The following is a 16,028-nucleotide window of genomic DNA, read 5'->3' on the forward strand; positions in this document are numbered from 1 at the left end:
CTCAGGGGTGTGGTCTTTGTTTCCCCACTTCTTTATAGGCCATTGATTCCAATTCTTACAGAAAAGATTCTTTTTGTATTTTTAAAAATAATTTATTCGGATTACACCCCAATTGTTATCCCTTCTCTTGTATCTTCCTGTTCCCCTCTCTCTCCCTCTTTTACCCTATTCCCCTCCCCTACACTAGTGACAGAAGGGGACCTCCTCCCCCACCATATGACCACAGCCTATCAGGTCTCATCTGGATAGCCTGCTTCCCCTTCCTCTGAGTGCCACCAGGCCTCCCCACCAAGGGGAAGTGGTCAGATAGTGGGCACCAGAGTTCACGTCAGAATTAGTCCTGCTCTCCCTACAATTATGGTGAATGTCCTGTCCATTGGCTAGATCTGAATAGGGGGTCTAGGTTTTCTTCATGCATTGTCCTTGGTTGGCACAGCAGTTTGTGCAGGCCCCCCTGGATCCAGATCTGCCAGCCTTGATGGTCTTTTTGTAAGTTTCCTAGACCCTCTGGGTCCTTCTAGTTCCCCATTCTCCTATACCACTCTGATCTGGAGTCCCAATAGCAAGTCCCAGCATCTATCCCAATCCCCTGCTGAGTGAAGACGCTCAGAGGACAGCCATGTTGGGCTAGTGTCCAATTATAAGTGAGTCTATACCATGTGTATCTTTCTGGGTCTGGGTTAACTCACGCAGGACGATCATTTCTAGTTGCATCAATTTGCCTGCAAATTTCAAGATTTCCTTGTTTTAAGATTCTTAAGGAGACAATGAGCTAATGATGTCTCTTTGGAAAAGAAGCAGCTGGGGGAAAGAGGTTGCTTCATGGTTCAAGTGTGTGCTGCTCTTCCAGAAGGCATAAGTGCTTCTCAGCACCCGTGGCAGTTGGCTCATAACCGCCTGTAACTCCAGCTCCAGATGATCTGATGCCCTTCTCTGGCCTCTGAGGGCAATATCTCTTCTCTCTCTCTCTCTCTCTCTCTCTCTCTCTCTCTCTCTCTCTCTCTCTCTCTCTCACACACACACACACACACACACACACACACACACACACACACAGTTAAAAAAATTACACTTTGACTATTTGTGTCAAGCTCATCAATAGCCTTTAATTTATGTTGATGTTTTGTGACCTTCTTTTTGGCAGAATTTTTACAAAGAAAAGAAGCGAGAGGACATATACATACGGTAGGTGAAGGAAATGCCTTGGTTTTGCTATTAGTGCCGTGGGTTTGTGGTATATTTTTAGAAATACAGGATGTGCGCAGCCTGCCTCAGAGAGTGAGCTGGAGACAAGTACAATCTGAGGGAGTGTGCAATAGAGTCACATCAGCATTCAAGGAGGGTTAGTAGAGACTCAAAGGGACAGATGGAGAAATAACCCACGGTGGCAGTTAGACGGCCATGAGTCTCTGACCATGACGCCAACTTGTCATTGACATAATTTCCAAAGCTTTACCTCACATCCCAAAGAGGATCAATATAACATCATCTCATCATCATCAAAATAATAATAAAGAATTAAATTAAGAAGACAAAATAGGAGGACTAGGAAACCCACAGGGCAGGAAGTGCTACCATGGGCTAGAGAAATAGGTGGTGAGTCTGTTGCCTAAGAGAAGGGAGGTGTTCCTGTTAGAAGCAGAAGGCTATGCAGGCTGGGGCCAGGCTGGAGAATGCTCTGAGTGCTGGCTCACATCCCTGGTGACAAAGGGACTCTTCTCTCCCCCTCCTACCAGGTATTTGTACAAGCTTCGAGATTTGCACAGAGACTGTGAGAACTACACAGAAGCTGCCTATACACTCCTCTTACACGCCGAGCTTCTGCAGGTAAATGGTCCTGTGTGGAAGGCCCATGCTGTGCGTTCAGTCCTTTGGGACTAAATTCTATGAACCATGATTCAGGAAGGAAAGAACCTTCTTTGAGGGATACAGTTTATCTTGGAATGTGTTAGTGCATTCTGGGTAAACAGGGTCAGGTTTCAGATCATTGGGAAGATAATCATTTGCCTTTTTTAATTTATTTTTTTATTAAATGTTTTTATTTCTTACATATACTTTTATATTAGTACACATATACACAATAAACTACAAGAAGAACCATGACACAATCAGGAATTACATAAATGTTACATTCTTAGTGTTTTGGCTATTTGTATTTGGCAGCCTTGAAGAAAGCATCTCTCCTATCTTGGTGTGTCTGAAATTGTGAATGTAAATCAAATCTATCATATCTTGTCATTATCAACTTAAAACATCTATCTAGACCTAAAAACATCTTAACCCCTGAACAACTAAGCTTCATTGTAAAACTAAGCTGCTTGGTCTTCAACCCCATCAGAGACTTGAGAAGGAATAAAATTGATTACCTGAGTATACAGGGAGTGTAGGTTAGTAGTTTTCCAAATGAGAAGATGACAGAGACAGTTTTCTACCTGAATAGTTACCCAAAACTCTCAATAATGTTGGAGCATCATCTTCAGCCTTCTGGCCCAATATATCTGACAGACATATTTGTGAGGCAGGAGCTATTGAGGACTTGCTTACCCTGTCTTGGCAGAGTTTGGCCATTAACTCTGCTTGCATCCAAGCTTACCCTTTTTGAGGCAGAATTCTGTCTGTGATAGAAATGAGGACATTTTGACCAGTGGCTTGTTTGCCACATTGAAGCCATCTCCATAAGGAGCTTCTTTGATGCTCATCACCATCTTTGAGATAGGCTGTTTTTTGCCAGGAGTTAACCTGTCTCATTGTCAGTGAATCTTTAAAATAATACAAACATTTTCAAATGCCATATTCTGCGTGTCTCTGAGGTTTTTGAAGACCTTATCTAACTATATTACCTTACCTTTCTATAGAATCATATCTATCTGTTGCACCCAAGATGTATATTCTTGTGATAAAAATACTAGTAATTGATATTACCATGATTTGATCAACTAACAATTAACTTGTATAACTTATTTATCCTAAACAGCCTGTAATAGCACTTTCAAAGTATTGGAAGTAAACCTTGTATTATAACTGAGCTATATGGGCACAATACCTCATATTAGAGTAGAAATATATATAATTTGTGTGAAGAATAATCTTACATTTCAATTCTATACCACTGTATCTAAAATTAAACTTATTTTGCATCTATGTACAAAATGCTATGCCAGTGAATTAAGAATAATCTTGTTAGTGACAATTAAGTTGAGGAGCAGATTCACTAATCGACTTTTTGCCCTGTATATTTCTATATCCCCCTTCCTTCTTTTCAATCCATATCTCCAAACCTAAGAATGGGAGATAAAGGAAAAAGAGAGACATCTCTGAGTCCAACCTTGTTTTCTTTCTAGATAAGACCAATAATAACTTGTAACCAACCCAAGAAAGCAACCAAAAAAACCTACCCAACCCCCCTTAAAGGAAATGGGGCGTCATTCTCTTAAGGTTTCTTCCGGCTGATTTGGGACGAATAATACCTTTGCAGAGGCCCAAATAAAATTGAGGAAATGGTTAAAAACAAGCTAGGAATAATATTTGTCATCCAGTTTCTAAATGTTGATAAATTCCAGGCTTAATTAGAGTCCTGTGTGGGACAGTCTGAAATGCTGGACCAATTGGGATTGGAAGGTTTCTTTAAAGGTGTCCTGGGAGCTGTCTTGTTCTGGTGAGGAATCGCAACTTAGGCACTTGGAATGCTGGAACATGAAGGTTGCAGGCTATTAGTGTCCAGCATGCGAAGAGGAATGAATCCTGTCAGGTCTGACCCAATGTCAGTGTCCAGAAGCAGGGCCCAGCGTAGCAGCCTCTGTGATCGGCATTCTGATTGCCATTCTAATTAAATAAACACACGTTGGTTATGTGTAAAGAGATTAGTGGAACTATAAAGAGATGACCTATAAATGAATAAACTCCTTGGAAGAAGTACTTTCCTGTATCTCCCATTTATCCTCTAAATAAAATTACAGTGGGACATGGCATCGATGCTTGTCTCAAACCCCAGGTAATTATGTGAAGCTCTGTCCTCTTCGGATCCTGCATAAGCATCAATCTTCAGATGGATAGTAACTCAAACGCAACATGTCAAAAACACCAACCTTTTTTCTCACCCTTAGTTCCTCCCCTTACTCTTTCTGACCGCCCCCATCTACCCGGTAGCTTAGGTGATAACCTCATAGTCACATGTGGGTCTTCTCCTTTGGTCACTACCTTCTACATTCTCCACTGTCTCTGACCTGTTATAAGTCTAGCTTCTTTAAATACTGCTACTACTACTGAGGCTGATGATGATGATGGTGATGATGACGACGACGACGACGACGATGATGACAATGACGATGATGATGATGACAGTCTCTCGATGCCATCTGTGTCCAGGCCCCTGGCATCTCTACCTGAAGCCCTACAGTGGCCTATCACTAAAGCTTCTGGCTTCCATTGTTAGAATCAACAGTTAATTTTCTCCTAGAGTTTGATTTGGTTTGATTCTAAGATGATACTCGGGCGTCATTCTCAGCAGCTAAACACAGGAGTTCCCTGCCTTTCCATTTCCCAAGGAAATCCATAGTCCATGGTCAAGGTTGGGACACTACAGGATTTCTGCATCTGTGAGGTTTGCTGCCCATGGATATCACCAGAGAATGGTCCCCAGTGGCAAGCCCTGAAGGTCTTTTTATTTGTGCTGCCCAGAAAATTAAACTCTCAGGCTGGCCATGGCAGTGCATGCCTGTAATTTCAGCACTTAGAAAGCCTAGACGGGGGATCGAGAGTTCAAGGACAGCCTGCTATTCATAGGGAAAGCCTCTCTCAAAAAATCGAAAAACGGTAGAAAAGTAAGTTGTCCTAATCTGGTGCAAGGTGTCAAGTGCGGATTCAGCTTTTCTTCCCGACTTCCTAGTCAGCAGAGATGGGATTTGTTAAATATAATCTGGATTTTATTCGCTGGCATAAGATCTCAGCCTTATCTCTCTGTTGGAGGAGGTCTTATTCTTGCTATCTCCTTGCATGTGGACCTCTCTGTTCATGCACTAGTGCTACATTGTTGTGATTAGCTCCTTCCCGTGCCTTATCATGTGGGGTAGCTGCTCCTCAAAGCCTCTTCTGTGCTGCTGTTGCTTGCTGTTCCTTTGTATTTGTCCATCTGGCCTTTCGAATCTTTGAATTCCAAATGATTTGGCCCTGGGTGGTGAGGGGTGTGTGAGGGGGTATAGCTCAGTGGTAGAGCCCTCACCCAGCATGTCCGTACCACTACTTTCAGAAAGAAGTGGAGGGGAAGGAGGGGAGGAGAATAAAAAGGAAAAGGGAGGAGAACAGAAAGGGGAGGGGAGGGAGGAAAAGAAACTAACCTTGCAGGGCCTAGGAGGCTAAACCTGTAATACCAGCTGGTAGGGAGGAGCCTGAGGGTAGAGGATGCTACCTGACCAACTCAGTGAGACCCCCTTGTCTCAAAAGTATAGAACTGCAAAGATAAGGCTGGGGTGTAGCTCAGTTGCAGAGCACCTTCCTAGCATCTGCAATGTCCCAGATTCAATTCACAGGGCCACCAAAGAAAGGCGGTGGGGCTGGGGGAGGGCTCTAGTGAGAATTCACATGTTTATGAAATAGTGTTCACTGTCCCAAGTGTAGTGTGCGTTTTCCTTTCCTCGGGCCCGCAGCTGTGCCTTTCAAGGCCTGGTCAGGCTCCCTGCGTGTAATAATCCTGGTGATGTCAAAGTTGTCCCCGGGCGTCATTCTGATGAACTATTTGCTCCTACTGTGTTCTCTGTGGCTGTTGTCTTTGTAGCCAAGGTCCATCCCCATCTGGTTTTTTTTTTTATTCCTCTGCTTCTTAGTTTCCAGCGTTGTGTCTGTGACTTTGCCCCACACTGCCCTGTACTATGGAGAGGAAATGCCTGCAGGGGGTGGCCGTTTTACCTTCTCCCACGTGGTTATAGATCTAGCGCCGCGTTTCTCTCATCCCATTGTGTTCGGGATGCCTTCCATACTATATTGCGCTGGTTCAGCGTCCTCGCTCCATCCCTCCCTTTCCGGGGAATGCTGCAGGTGCCTGGCCATTTGGCGTGACGCTTGTTTTGGAGCGGAGCTGACATATGGGCCTCCGTGTGGATGTCATTTTGTGTTTGGTAAATAACTTAAAACACAATATGGACAAGTTAGCTGCAAGCAAACAAGTCTCTTTCTGACTTTTGGATCTGAAATGTTGCTTCACTAACCCCTATGCTACTTCTTTTCCTTCGTAGTGGTCGGACAAGCCCTGTGTGCCCCATTTGCTCCAGAGGGACAGTTACTATGTTTACACCCAGCAGGAACTTAAAGAGAAACTGTATCAAGAGATCATATCCTATTTTGACAAAGGCAAAGTGAGTTCGAGGGTTCTGTGTGTGTGTTGTTGTTTTGTTTTTGTTTTGTTGTTTGTTTGGTTTGGTTTTTTTGTACTACCGGAAAGAGAAAAAAGATTATATTGAATACCTTTCCAATGCTGAGTGCTGAGTCGGCACAGAGCACACAGGGTAAGGACATTGCCTCCCACAGAATGACATGGGCTTGGGAGATGGGTCACTGTGTAAATGCTTGCTGTATTCCAATTCCCAGCACATACATATAAGAGCAGCCTCTGGGGGGCACATATGCCTGTAACTCCAGTATTGGGAGGAGGAGAAGACAGTCAGTAACTTTTCTAGGGCTTGCTGGCCAGCCAGACCAGCCAAAATGGTGAGCTTCAGGTTTAGTGAGAGACCCTGCCGCCACCCCCACAAAAGGTACAAAGGTGGTTTCGGAGCTGTGCATGGTAGTACACATCTTTAGTCCCAGCCTTGGGAGGCAGAGGCAGGCTGATCTCTGAGTTCCAGGCCAGCCTGCTCTACAGAGTGAGTTCCAGGACTGCCAGGGCTACATACAGAAACCCTGTCTAGAAAATAAAACCACAAAAACAATAATTTTTTAATGGCATCTTAACATTGCCCTCTAGGCTACACACACACACACACACACACACACACACACACACACACACACACCCCAACATGTATATGCACACATGTATACCTAACATACATACTTATGCACATATACATACTCACATACACAACTAAAAATTATGTATATTATCTATGTGTATATACAGTATCTTCACTCACTTCTGATGGTAGTCATAGTGTGAGGGCCTCCAGGTCTTTCACACTTGTGATGAGCTAGAGAAATTTTGAGTAGCCAAGGGTAGCCCCCTCAGGCTTCATAACAGTCAGGAGATTGCTAAATCTAATTACTATAGTGTTGTTGTAAAGGGTACAAATCAGAGCCAGCCATGTGGGGAAAACACAGGTGGCGTCTGCAGGGGTCTTAGAGGCCCAGTGTCCTTCACCTCTCTAGAGTAGTGAAGTGTCCACTAGATGGAATATTATGCACCTATAATCCCAGCCACTCAGGAGGCTGAGGCAGGATGGCTGCTTGAGCTCAGAAATTAAGAGCAGTCTGGGGCAACATAGCAGAAGCTTCTTTAAAAGGAAAACCAATGTATTTGAATTGTACAGATTTTTGTCATAACATAAAAGTGATTGAACTCCATCTCCAGTGCCCTTTGCCTCCCCTGAATCCGGGCTGGTAATATGTAGCTCAAACCTCCATTTTGTGTTTTCGAGACATAATTTTACTATATTGCTCAGGCTGACCTTGAATTTGTAGTCTTCCTGCCTCTGCCTCCAGAGTGCTGGGATTCCAGGGTGAGCCACAGTGCCCGGGTTTAACTCTTCAGGCGCATGGCTAGCCTTCTTCCTGACTCTATCTGAAGTGTGCCCTTGAGTTGCTTCGTTAACATAAACTCAGAGCAGGGAGAGCTATCGATAGTCACCTCTTTAGGGTGGATTTTGGAGCCTACAAGGGATCCACAAGGAATAGTAAAGATTTTCATTTCCTTTGCACAGAGTAGACCAGTTCTTTATTACGTTACATGCACCGCCTCCTGGTCTTACTAGTCCTTGTTTGTCTTTGAATTCTGATTATTTATTGCAGGGAAAATAAACAGATGAGATAAGCGGTGAGTGTCTTGGGATAGTGCTCATCTTAAGAGATGCTCCACACAGTACCAGAAAGACGAGGCTATAACTGGTATTGACTCCTCCGTGGGAGAAGTTCGCTAAATTTCCACACCACATGCCATTTGGCCCTTTCCAGTCACTGCACACAGCTCACCTGCAGGAGAGTGTACACACCCACGTACACACAGCCACATACACACTGCAGAGCAGTGTCACACCGGCCACCTTTCCTGTCCAGCCACGTTCCCTCACTCATGGATCCTAGGACTGGCTTCTCACTCCTTTGCATTGCTGTTGGTGGTTTGCTCTTTAAACTCCAGACTCCTTCGATGGAGATTCGTATTCTTTATCTTCTGGCAGATTTTCCAGAGAACAGTGCACCCAAGATACACAGGCTGGGCACCTCTAATCCAGCACGAAAAATATTCTGAGCTCTAAAACTGTGAGGTACCAACATGGCCTGAAAGAAAGTTTCAGATTTTCGGGCGTTTTGGATTAAGGGACACTTAACCAGTAATGTCTATGGAAATGATCCCAAATCAAAAAAGGGGGTGAAAAAAAGATCCAAACGGGAAACACTGGTAGCCCCAGGCATTTTAGATAAGGACTACTCAACCTGAAGTATTCTTACAACATAAGGAAAGAAAGAGTTAGCCCATCAAAGGCGTTGCAAGTCAGGGTCCCTTACAGATAGATGTTCAGCCTGCTGACTGCTTAGTCCCAGGGATTGTCTAGGGCGGGGTAACACCTGCTGAGGACTGTGGCTGCTGTGTCTTCCATGTCTCACCCTGCTTTCCTTCTTCTGAAGATGTGGGAGAAAGCCATCAAACTGAGCAAAGAGTTGGCTGAGACCTACGAGAGCAAAGTATTTGACTATGAGGGACTGGGCAGTCTCCTGGTAAGTGTGGGCCAGCAGGGGGGCTGAAGTGGGCCCTTGTGAGAACAGCTTGGTATGTGGGTGAAAAGTCAGGGTCAAGGGTACTCTTTCCAGTGGAAAAAGTAAACCTTATTTGACTTTAAAGTGAAAGATGTGTGATTCCCAAAAGCTTTGACCATTGTTCTCCAGGTTGTCCCCTGCCTGCCAAGGTCCCCTGGGATTGAGAAAGAGGACTGTCCTAGAGGGAAGGTGGAACATGGAGCCTGGGTGATCATGGCCCATCCTGGCTACAGCAGGACATCATCTATTCATCCAAATTCACTTGTCTTGGGCTGGAGGGATGGCTCAGAGGTTAAGAGCACTGTCTGCTCTTCCAAAGGTCCTGAGTTCAATTCCCAGAATCCACATGGTGGCTCAAAACCATCTATAATGAGATCTGATATCCTCTTCTGGTGGGCAGGCACACATACAGGCAGAACATTGTATACCTAATAAATAAATAAATCTTTTAAAAAAAAAATAAAACATTCACTTGTCTTAGGTCAATGAGATAAGTCAGTGGGTAAAGGCACTTGCCGCCAAGCCTGCCAAGCTGACTTCAATCCCCACATTCCACACGTTGGAAGGAGAGAACAGACTCTCACAAGTAGTCCTCAGACCATGGGCCATGACATATGTGTGCTTACACACACACTCACACTAAATAAAATACAATTTTACAGTGAGAGGGCAGCCCATCCTTAAGGCTGACTTTGCTTCTTCCAAGATTGCCAGAACAAGCTGCGAATGTTTCTGCCAGAATCTAAGTGCTTTTTTCCACCTTTTTTTCTCTCTCTCTGGTTTCTTGGGAAGGCTCAACACTGACATTTCCCTGAGCCTGTGGATTAAGCCCAGCTGCAGGCACAGTTCAGCTCTTACAAACAAACAACACACATGTGCAGCCACATGCCCACTGCTCAGTGGTGGGGAGAACTTTTACAGAAAGAGCCTTGAAAGGTTAGGGGAGTCACTATCACAGAACGATCTTTTCCCTAAGGATCTATTTATCAAGAGCATTTAGTGAAAACTTGACTCGTGCATATTACCAGCTTCTACTACTGGGAGGCCGGAAACGTGCTCAATAATTTCATGAGCCAGCCTGAGTTGAGATGCAGGCCACCAGGCAACAAACTAAGAAAGCGTGATTCTGACAGACCTGCGCTTAGAGCGGTCAACAGACTTATATCAACTCTGGTGGGGCTGAGTGCATTACAAGATGACAATCCTCGCTGCTTGGGGCTTAGAGAGTTCAAGTCCTGCCTGGCCTGTAGAACAAGTTACAGCAGCCTGGAGGCTCTGTGAGGTTCTACCTCAAAATACAAAGGAAAAAGAGAGCCAAGGATGGAACTCCGTGGTAGAGCACTTGGCCTAGCATGCGTAAAGCCCTGGGTTCAATCCCTGCTTCCGCATAAAACCAGGCATCGGGGTGCATTTCTGTGATCCCAGCACCTCGGTAGCAGAGGCAGGAGGATCAGGAGTTCACAGTCCTCCTCAGGTACATGGGGAGTGTGAGGCTAGCCTAAGGTACCTGTGGAAAGTGTGAGGCTAGCCTGACCCTGTCTCAAGGAATTCATAGTAAAGCATCAAATGAGATGGTGGTACTAGGGACTGAAGAGCGACTGGGTGGCACTCAGGCAAGCCCAAGGTGACCATCAAACCACGTACTCGGGGCAGAAACTCCCTCACATGCCTGGCCAAGCTAGGTACGGCCTGTGGGTCTCAGAAACAGAAAGTACTAGGAGGGCTCCAAGGCTGACCCAAGTCCCAAACATCAGATTCCAGTACAGGCTCACCCTGTAGCCTACAAGGTGGTCTCCAAAGACCTTCCATTATCTGTTGCATGAGAAAACAAAGCAAATGGGCTGATGCTTTTTTCTCTTTTATTTCTTCGCCCTGACAGCTTCCTGGTAACCTCCAGGCGGAATGTGTTGTTTTGTTTTTCAGAAAAAAAGAGCCTCGTTTTATGAGAACATCATTAAGGCCATGAGGCCCCAGCCTGAATACTTTGCTGTGGGATACTACGGACAAGGCTTCCCTTCCTTCCTGAGGGTGAGGAGCCCGAGGGCGGTCCCCAGAGCCATTAGGAGTGGGGTTCAGGAGAGAGGGGAGAATTATTTCTCTTCCAGATGGGCGGCAGCAGCTGCTGGCCTATGTTCCCGCCGTGGGAGGTCGGGTCAAAGAGAGAGACCTCTTCCTGAATGCTGGCCTCTTTACCCCACGCTCCTGACACCACTGGTGTCCTGGCAGACCCTTTGTGCAATGGCTTCTCCAGGTGCAAGGAGAGAAGGAAAAACAGAATTGGCCTCCTCCACGGACCAAACTTGGAAGAGTGCAGATAAACATGTTTTATTACTTATTTTATGTCCAGTCATGGCTACTATGAAATCAGATACCCCAAGAACAAGACAACAAACATGTCCCCAAAGTAAAAGCAGTTTTTGTAATAGTGACAACTGCGACAGACCCTTCTCTTCCTATACACACACACACACACACACACACACACACACACACACACACACACAGTCACAGTGACTTTTTTTAGAGTTTAAGAAGAGCTTTTTGAGACCTGAGCTTTGTTAAGATATATGTTATCTCTCATACTCCTTTTTTTTTTTTTTTTGAGACAGGGTTTCTCTGTGTAGCTTTGACTATCTCTCATACTCCTAATTGTAAAAATCATAGAGTGTGATGGAGATGTAGCCCAGGTGGTTGAGCTCTCACCTTCACATGCAAAAAACCCTGAGTTTGATTCTTAGAACCACGTAAACTGGGTATGTTTCTATATGCCTTTGATTGTAACACTTGAGGTGTAGGCAAAATCAGAAGTTTGGGATATCCTCAGCTACATAGTGAGTTAAAGGTCAGCCTGGGCTACATGAGACTCTGAAAAACAAACAGACAAACAAACAATAACAACAAAGCAGTGTCTCCTGATTGTCTACTCTGTGCCAGATACCTGAGTAGATGCAGAAATGTCCTGAAGTTACTCGGACATCTCTCTGCCCTCAGGGATTTTACCAGCTAGTGGGGTCCAGATGGGGAGTTAAATATTAACATATGAATGTAAATTTTAAACTGTGACCAAGGAAAATAGCCCATGTTGAAAAAGCTTATAACGAGGCAGTATTTACTCAGTGAATAGAAATCGAATCGTACTGAAACACTGTAGGGATGGCAGCCTTAACCATAACCGCCAAAGTCTATACCAGCTCACACGTCCATCACGTGGAGAAAGAAGGGATAAGCTAGTGCCCACCCAGCAGACGCCGGTCGCTGCCTGCTGGGCATGTGGAGGCTGGTCACTGAGCACTTACATGGTGGTGGGTTTAGCTTCGGTAGGAGAACACAGCAGCCTTCTCTATCTTCAGCTCCAGGTACCCTTCAGCCTTCCTCGCTAATGGCTTCCTTTGGCTTCCCTGCCCTGCAGAACAAAATCTTCATCTACCGGGGTAAGGAGTACGAGAGACGAGAAGACTTCAGCTTGAGGCTGCTGACCCAGTTCCCCAATGCTGAGATGACGACCAGTACCACGCCGCCAGGAGAAGACATCAAGTCATCCCCAAAGCAGTGTATCCTTGCCATGGGGACAGCGGCCCAGGGGCTCTTTACCCTGGGATGGGCCAGGCCAAGACAAAGAAACTATGCATTGCAACTCTCTCCCTGCAGGCAGATGTACTCCCAGCCTTCAGACCACAGCTTCAACCATTCGGTGTAAAAATTCTTTTTGGCCTTGAGGGAAGACATGGTTAATAAGGTGTTGAGTATGTCAGGATCTAACTTTATAGTCACATGAGGAGCTGAAGGAAAGTTCAGGATTCTGTTACAGCCATCTAGCTGCCCTCTTGCTACGCTTCCAAGCCAGTGGCTCCAGGCCACCCTCCCAGGCTGCCCCTTCTGCCACCCTATGGATACCAAAATCTGTAGCTTTTCAAGTCATGTATATGGCATTGCACATGCATATAGCCTTTGTACACTCTACCGAATACTATGGTGTGTGTGTGTGTGTGTGTGTGTGTGTGTGTGTGTGTGTGTGTGTGTGTAGCTGTGTCCTGGGGATTGGAACTCAGGCCCTCACACTTGTACAGCCAGCATTTTACCAACTGTCCTATGTCCCCAGCCCCTCCTAATTGACTTGGAGTCCCAGATACAGTAAATGGTCTTTAAACATTGTCACACTGTATCATTTAGGAGGAAAGTCTGTATCAAGTCAGTATACAAGAAAGTCCTCGCTTAATTATCTGTCTTTGGGTGCAGAACCTGTATGTACAGAGGGCTGGCTTGTCTGCCCTGGTGAGGGTGACAGGAGAAGCCGTTCTAGTACTTTTAATTCCATCCAAGCAAGATTCCCTTACCCCACACTGGTTTTGGGGGGGGACTGACTTCACTTCCCAGTTGTGGGATCTTGAGTTTTAACTTCTCTTGGCCTCCAAGTACTCCTCTGCTGAAAGAGAATGACCTGCTTTGTAGGTTTGCCGTGTGTTTGGAAGATACATTCGGGACACTTAGTCCCCATGAAGGGACTTTCCATCAGCAGTAACACCAAAAGATAGCAATTCTGGTTCCCTGGCCTCCGGAGTCTGGCTGCTTCAGGAGAATGCATATGCAAAAGAAATCATTTAAAAGCCTTTCTGGCTATCTGTTTCCATATACTGTCTCGACACTTATTTCATGTGGCAAGGATATTTGCCAGGTGTCTGGCCACATGAAGTGTCCTATGACAATCCCGCATTGTGACTCAGCATGAGGCAGCGCGTTTCAGTGCAGAGCTGGCACAGGCTGGAAGGCGATGGGTGATGGGAACAGGGCCGCCACTGGCTGCCTGTGGCACCTGCAGGGCCAGCCTTTTCCTTAATAAGCCCTCAGACCTGCAGTGCTTCACCGTAAAGCCGGTGATGAGCTTGCCGCCCAGCTACAAGGACAAGCCTGTTCCAGAGCAGATCTTGAAGTACGTGGTTTTTAAAAAGAAAACATTTGGGCAGGGCACGCCACACTCCAGCCGTCATAGCCGTGGAGAGAAAGGGAGAGCAAGGTCAAGGCCAGTCTGGGCTACATAGCACAGCTTTATTTGGAATGTGTCAAAAGCAGAGCCCTTTTTCAGTCGTTACAGTTTGGAAGGCCTACTACTTACTGAAAGCTTATCACGTTAAAGAGACATGGGGTTTATCTTTGAGACAGAGAGAGCACTTCACTTAGGCACAGAATCCTTCAGCCTTTATATCCACTCAAGTATCACTGAGGACCAGCAGGTCCCAGTGTTTGAAATGCTTCCTGGCTCTAGAGAAGCTAACAAGCTAGGGAGATCAATTGACAGCACTATGGCAAAGCTATGCAAATGGCGTCATAAACAATATGGGTGCTAGTACCTTCTAAAACTGTCGAGCTGTAAAACAAACTCTCAAGTACCGAAAAATACAATGTATGAAACCTTGGGAATGTGCTGTCCCAGGAGGTCAGTGTGGCCCTATTGGCCGTAGGGGTAAAACTCAGTGTCAGGTGTGCCACACGTGTGGTTGCAGGCCGGTTCTATGAGGTCCAAAGCATCTTCTCTGTCCTCTCCTAGCTACTACAGAGCCAATGAAGTGCAACAGTTCAGGTATTCCCGGCCGTTCCGGAAAGGAGAAAAAGACCCAGAAAATGAGTTTGCTGTGAGTCCACCTGATTTGTCTTCTCTGTGTGTGGGGGTTGTGTGGGGGCGTGGCAGTTGCACACTGGGCATTTGGAGGCCAGAAGTCAACCTGGGGTGTCCTTCCTCAGGAGGAGCCTATATTGTTATTTTGACAGTGGGACTCTGCTAGGGACTGCAGCTTACCAGCCTGGCGTGGCTGGAGTGAACCCCTGGGGCATCTTCCTCCATCTCTCCTCCCAAACCGTAGGACTATACAGCTTGTGCCATCACCCCTGGCTTTGTACCCGAGTGCTGGGGATGGGTCTCAGGTCCTTAGGCTTGCTCAGCAAGCACTCCTTCACTTGAGCTGTCTCTCCAGCACCTGCGCGCCTCCTAGTGAGGTACAGTGACTTTCCTGTCATCAGCGCACACAGCAGGTTAAAGCTTCCCCTCTGGGAGAGCCTTCACCTGTTCATTACTGACAAGCAGGCTGTCCTCTCAGTGGAAACCTCTAGATTGAAGGCCCAGATCTGGACTCTGCTTCCGGTCCTGCTGATGATGCGACCCTGGGCGAGTCACGCTCACACCTCCCAGACCTCTGGTTTCCATCTTTAGAATGAAGGGGCCCAACAAGACTGACCCCGTGCAGACTCAGAGCCTTGTGTAATAAAGAGTTGTATTCCATTCCCCCAGAAGACACGTGAGAACGGAGTCTCACTCAGCTGAGCCAGAGGCTTGGGGTCGGTTGTGACTCGGGAGCTGGCCGCTGTCTCATTTTCTGTTGTCTTTCTCGCACCAGACCATGTGGATTGAAAGGACCACATACACCACGGCCTATACCTTCCCTGGGATTCTCAAGTGGTTCGAAGTCAAACAGATTTCAACAGTGAGTCATTTGAAGTTGTAACTCCGGCGTGTGTGTGTGTGTGTGTGTGTGTTGGGAGCCTTTCTGTCTACAGAAATAATAACAGCTTTTGTTCCATTCCACTGCAGCCTTCACCAGCTTGGCTTGCCTCCTCTTTTTAAAGGAGAAATAAAAAGCGCAGTTGTCTAATAGGGTCGCTTTGTAAAACTGATGTTACAACACAGACCCGAAAGGTCACACTCGGAGAACGGCTCTTTCATGGCCTAAGGAGCACGGCCCCCTATCCTACAATGCTGCCAGTGCCCAGAAACATTGCCGGGATGCCTCTGGAGAGTTGCCCGCCTGCCACGTCATCTTTCCCGGAGCCCCTCTCATTCTCAGCCTGTCCCATCCCTGTTCCTGCAGCTCTGGCCATGCTGCTTCTCTAAGCTGCCGTTTAGCCTTTATAATACTCATTTGATCTGTCTTCGCTCTGTTCCCCAGCATTGTTGCCTTGCTTGTCATCCCAGACTGGTCTCTGCTTGCTACCTCTTAAAAAGGTCTCCTCTTGCCTCTCTGCCTTGGTCTTTTCAGCCATTGCTCCTCACTGCTTCAGAGTATGGATCCCACTGAGCAAAC

The 16,028-nt window shown here is 46.3% G+C and overlaps 1 protein-coding gene across 2 annotated transcripts in view; it reads left to right on the plus strand.

The window, feature by feature from the left end:
- The window catches only part of DOCK5 (dedicator of cytokinesis 5), a 188,418-nt gene that overhangs the window by 154,606 nt on the left and 17,784 nt on the right, over positions 1 to 16,028 (plus strand). For both annotated transcript variants that reach the window (XM_084766988.1, XM_084766989.1), the window contains 9 exons: positions 1,145 to 1,185; positions 1,737 to 1,827; positions 6,228 to 6,347; positions 8,830 to 8,919; positions 10,882 to 10,986; positions 12,368 to 12,509; positions 13,804 to 13,885; positions 14,501 to 14,585; positions 15,345 to 15,431. In XM_084766988.1, coding sequence (XP_084623114.1) covers positions 1,145 to 1,185; positions 1,737 to 1,827; positions 6,228 to 6,347; positions 8,830 to 8,919; positions 10,882 to 10,986; positions 12,368 to 12,509; positions 13,804 to 13,885; positions 14,501 to 14,585; positions 15,345 to 15,431 — 843 coding nt within the window. The remainder of the gene's footprint in view (positions 1 to 1,144; positions 1,186 to 1,736; positions 1,828 to 6,227; positions 6,348 to 8,829; positions 8,920 to 10,881; positions 10,987 to 12,367; positions 12,510 to 13,803; positions 13,886 to 14,500; positions 14,586 to 15,344; positions 15,432 to 16,028) is intronic.

The sequence above is a fragment of the Acomys minous genome (genome assembly GCF_964271855.1).
Source record: "Acomys minous genome assembly, chromosome: 18".
Classification (NCBI taxonomy): Eukaryota; Metazoa; Chordata; class Mammalia; order Rodentia; family Muridae; genus Acomys; species Acomys minous.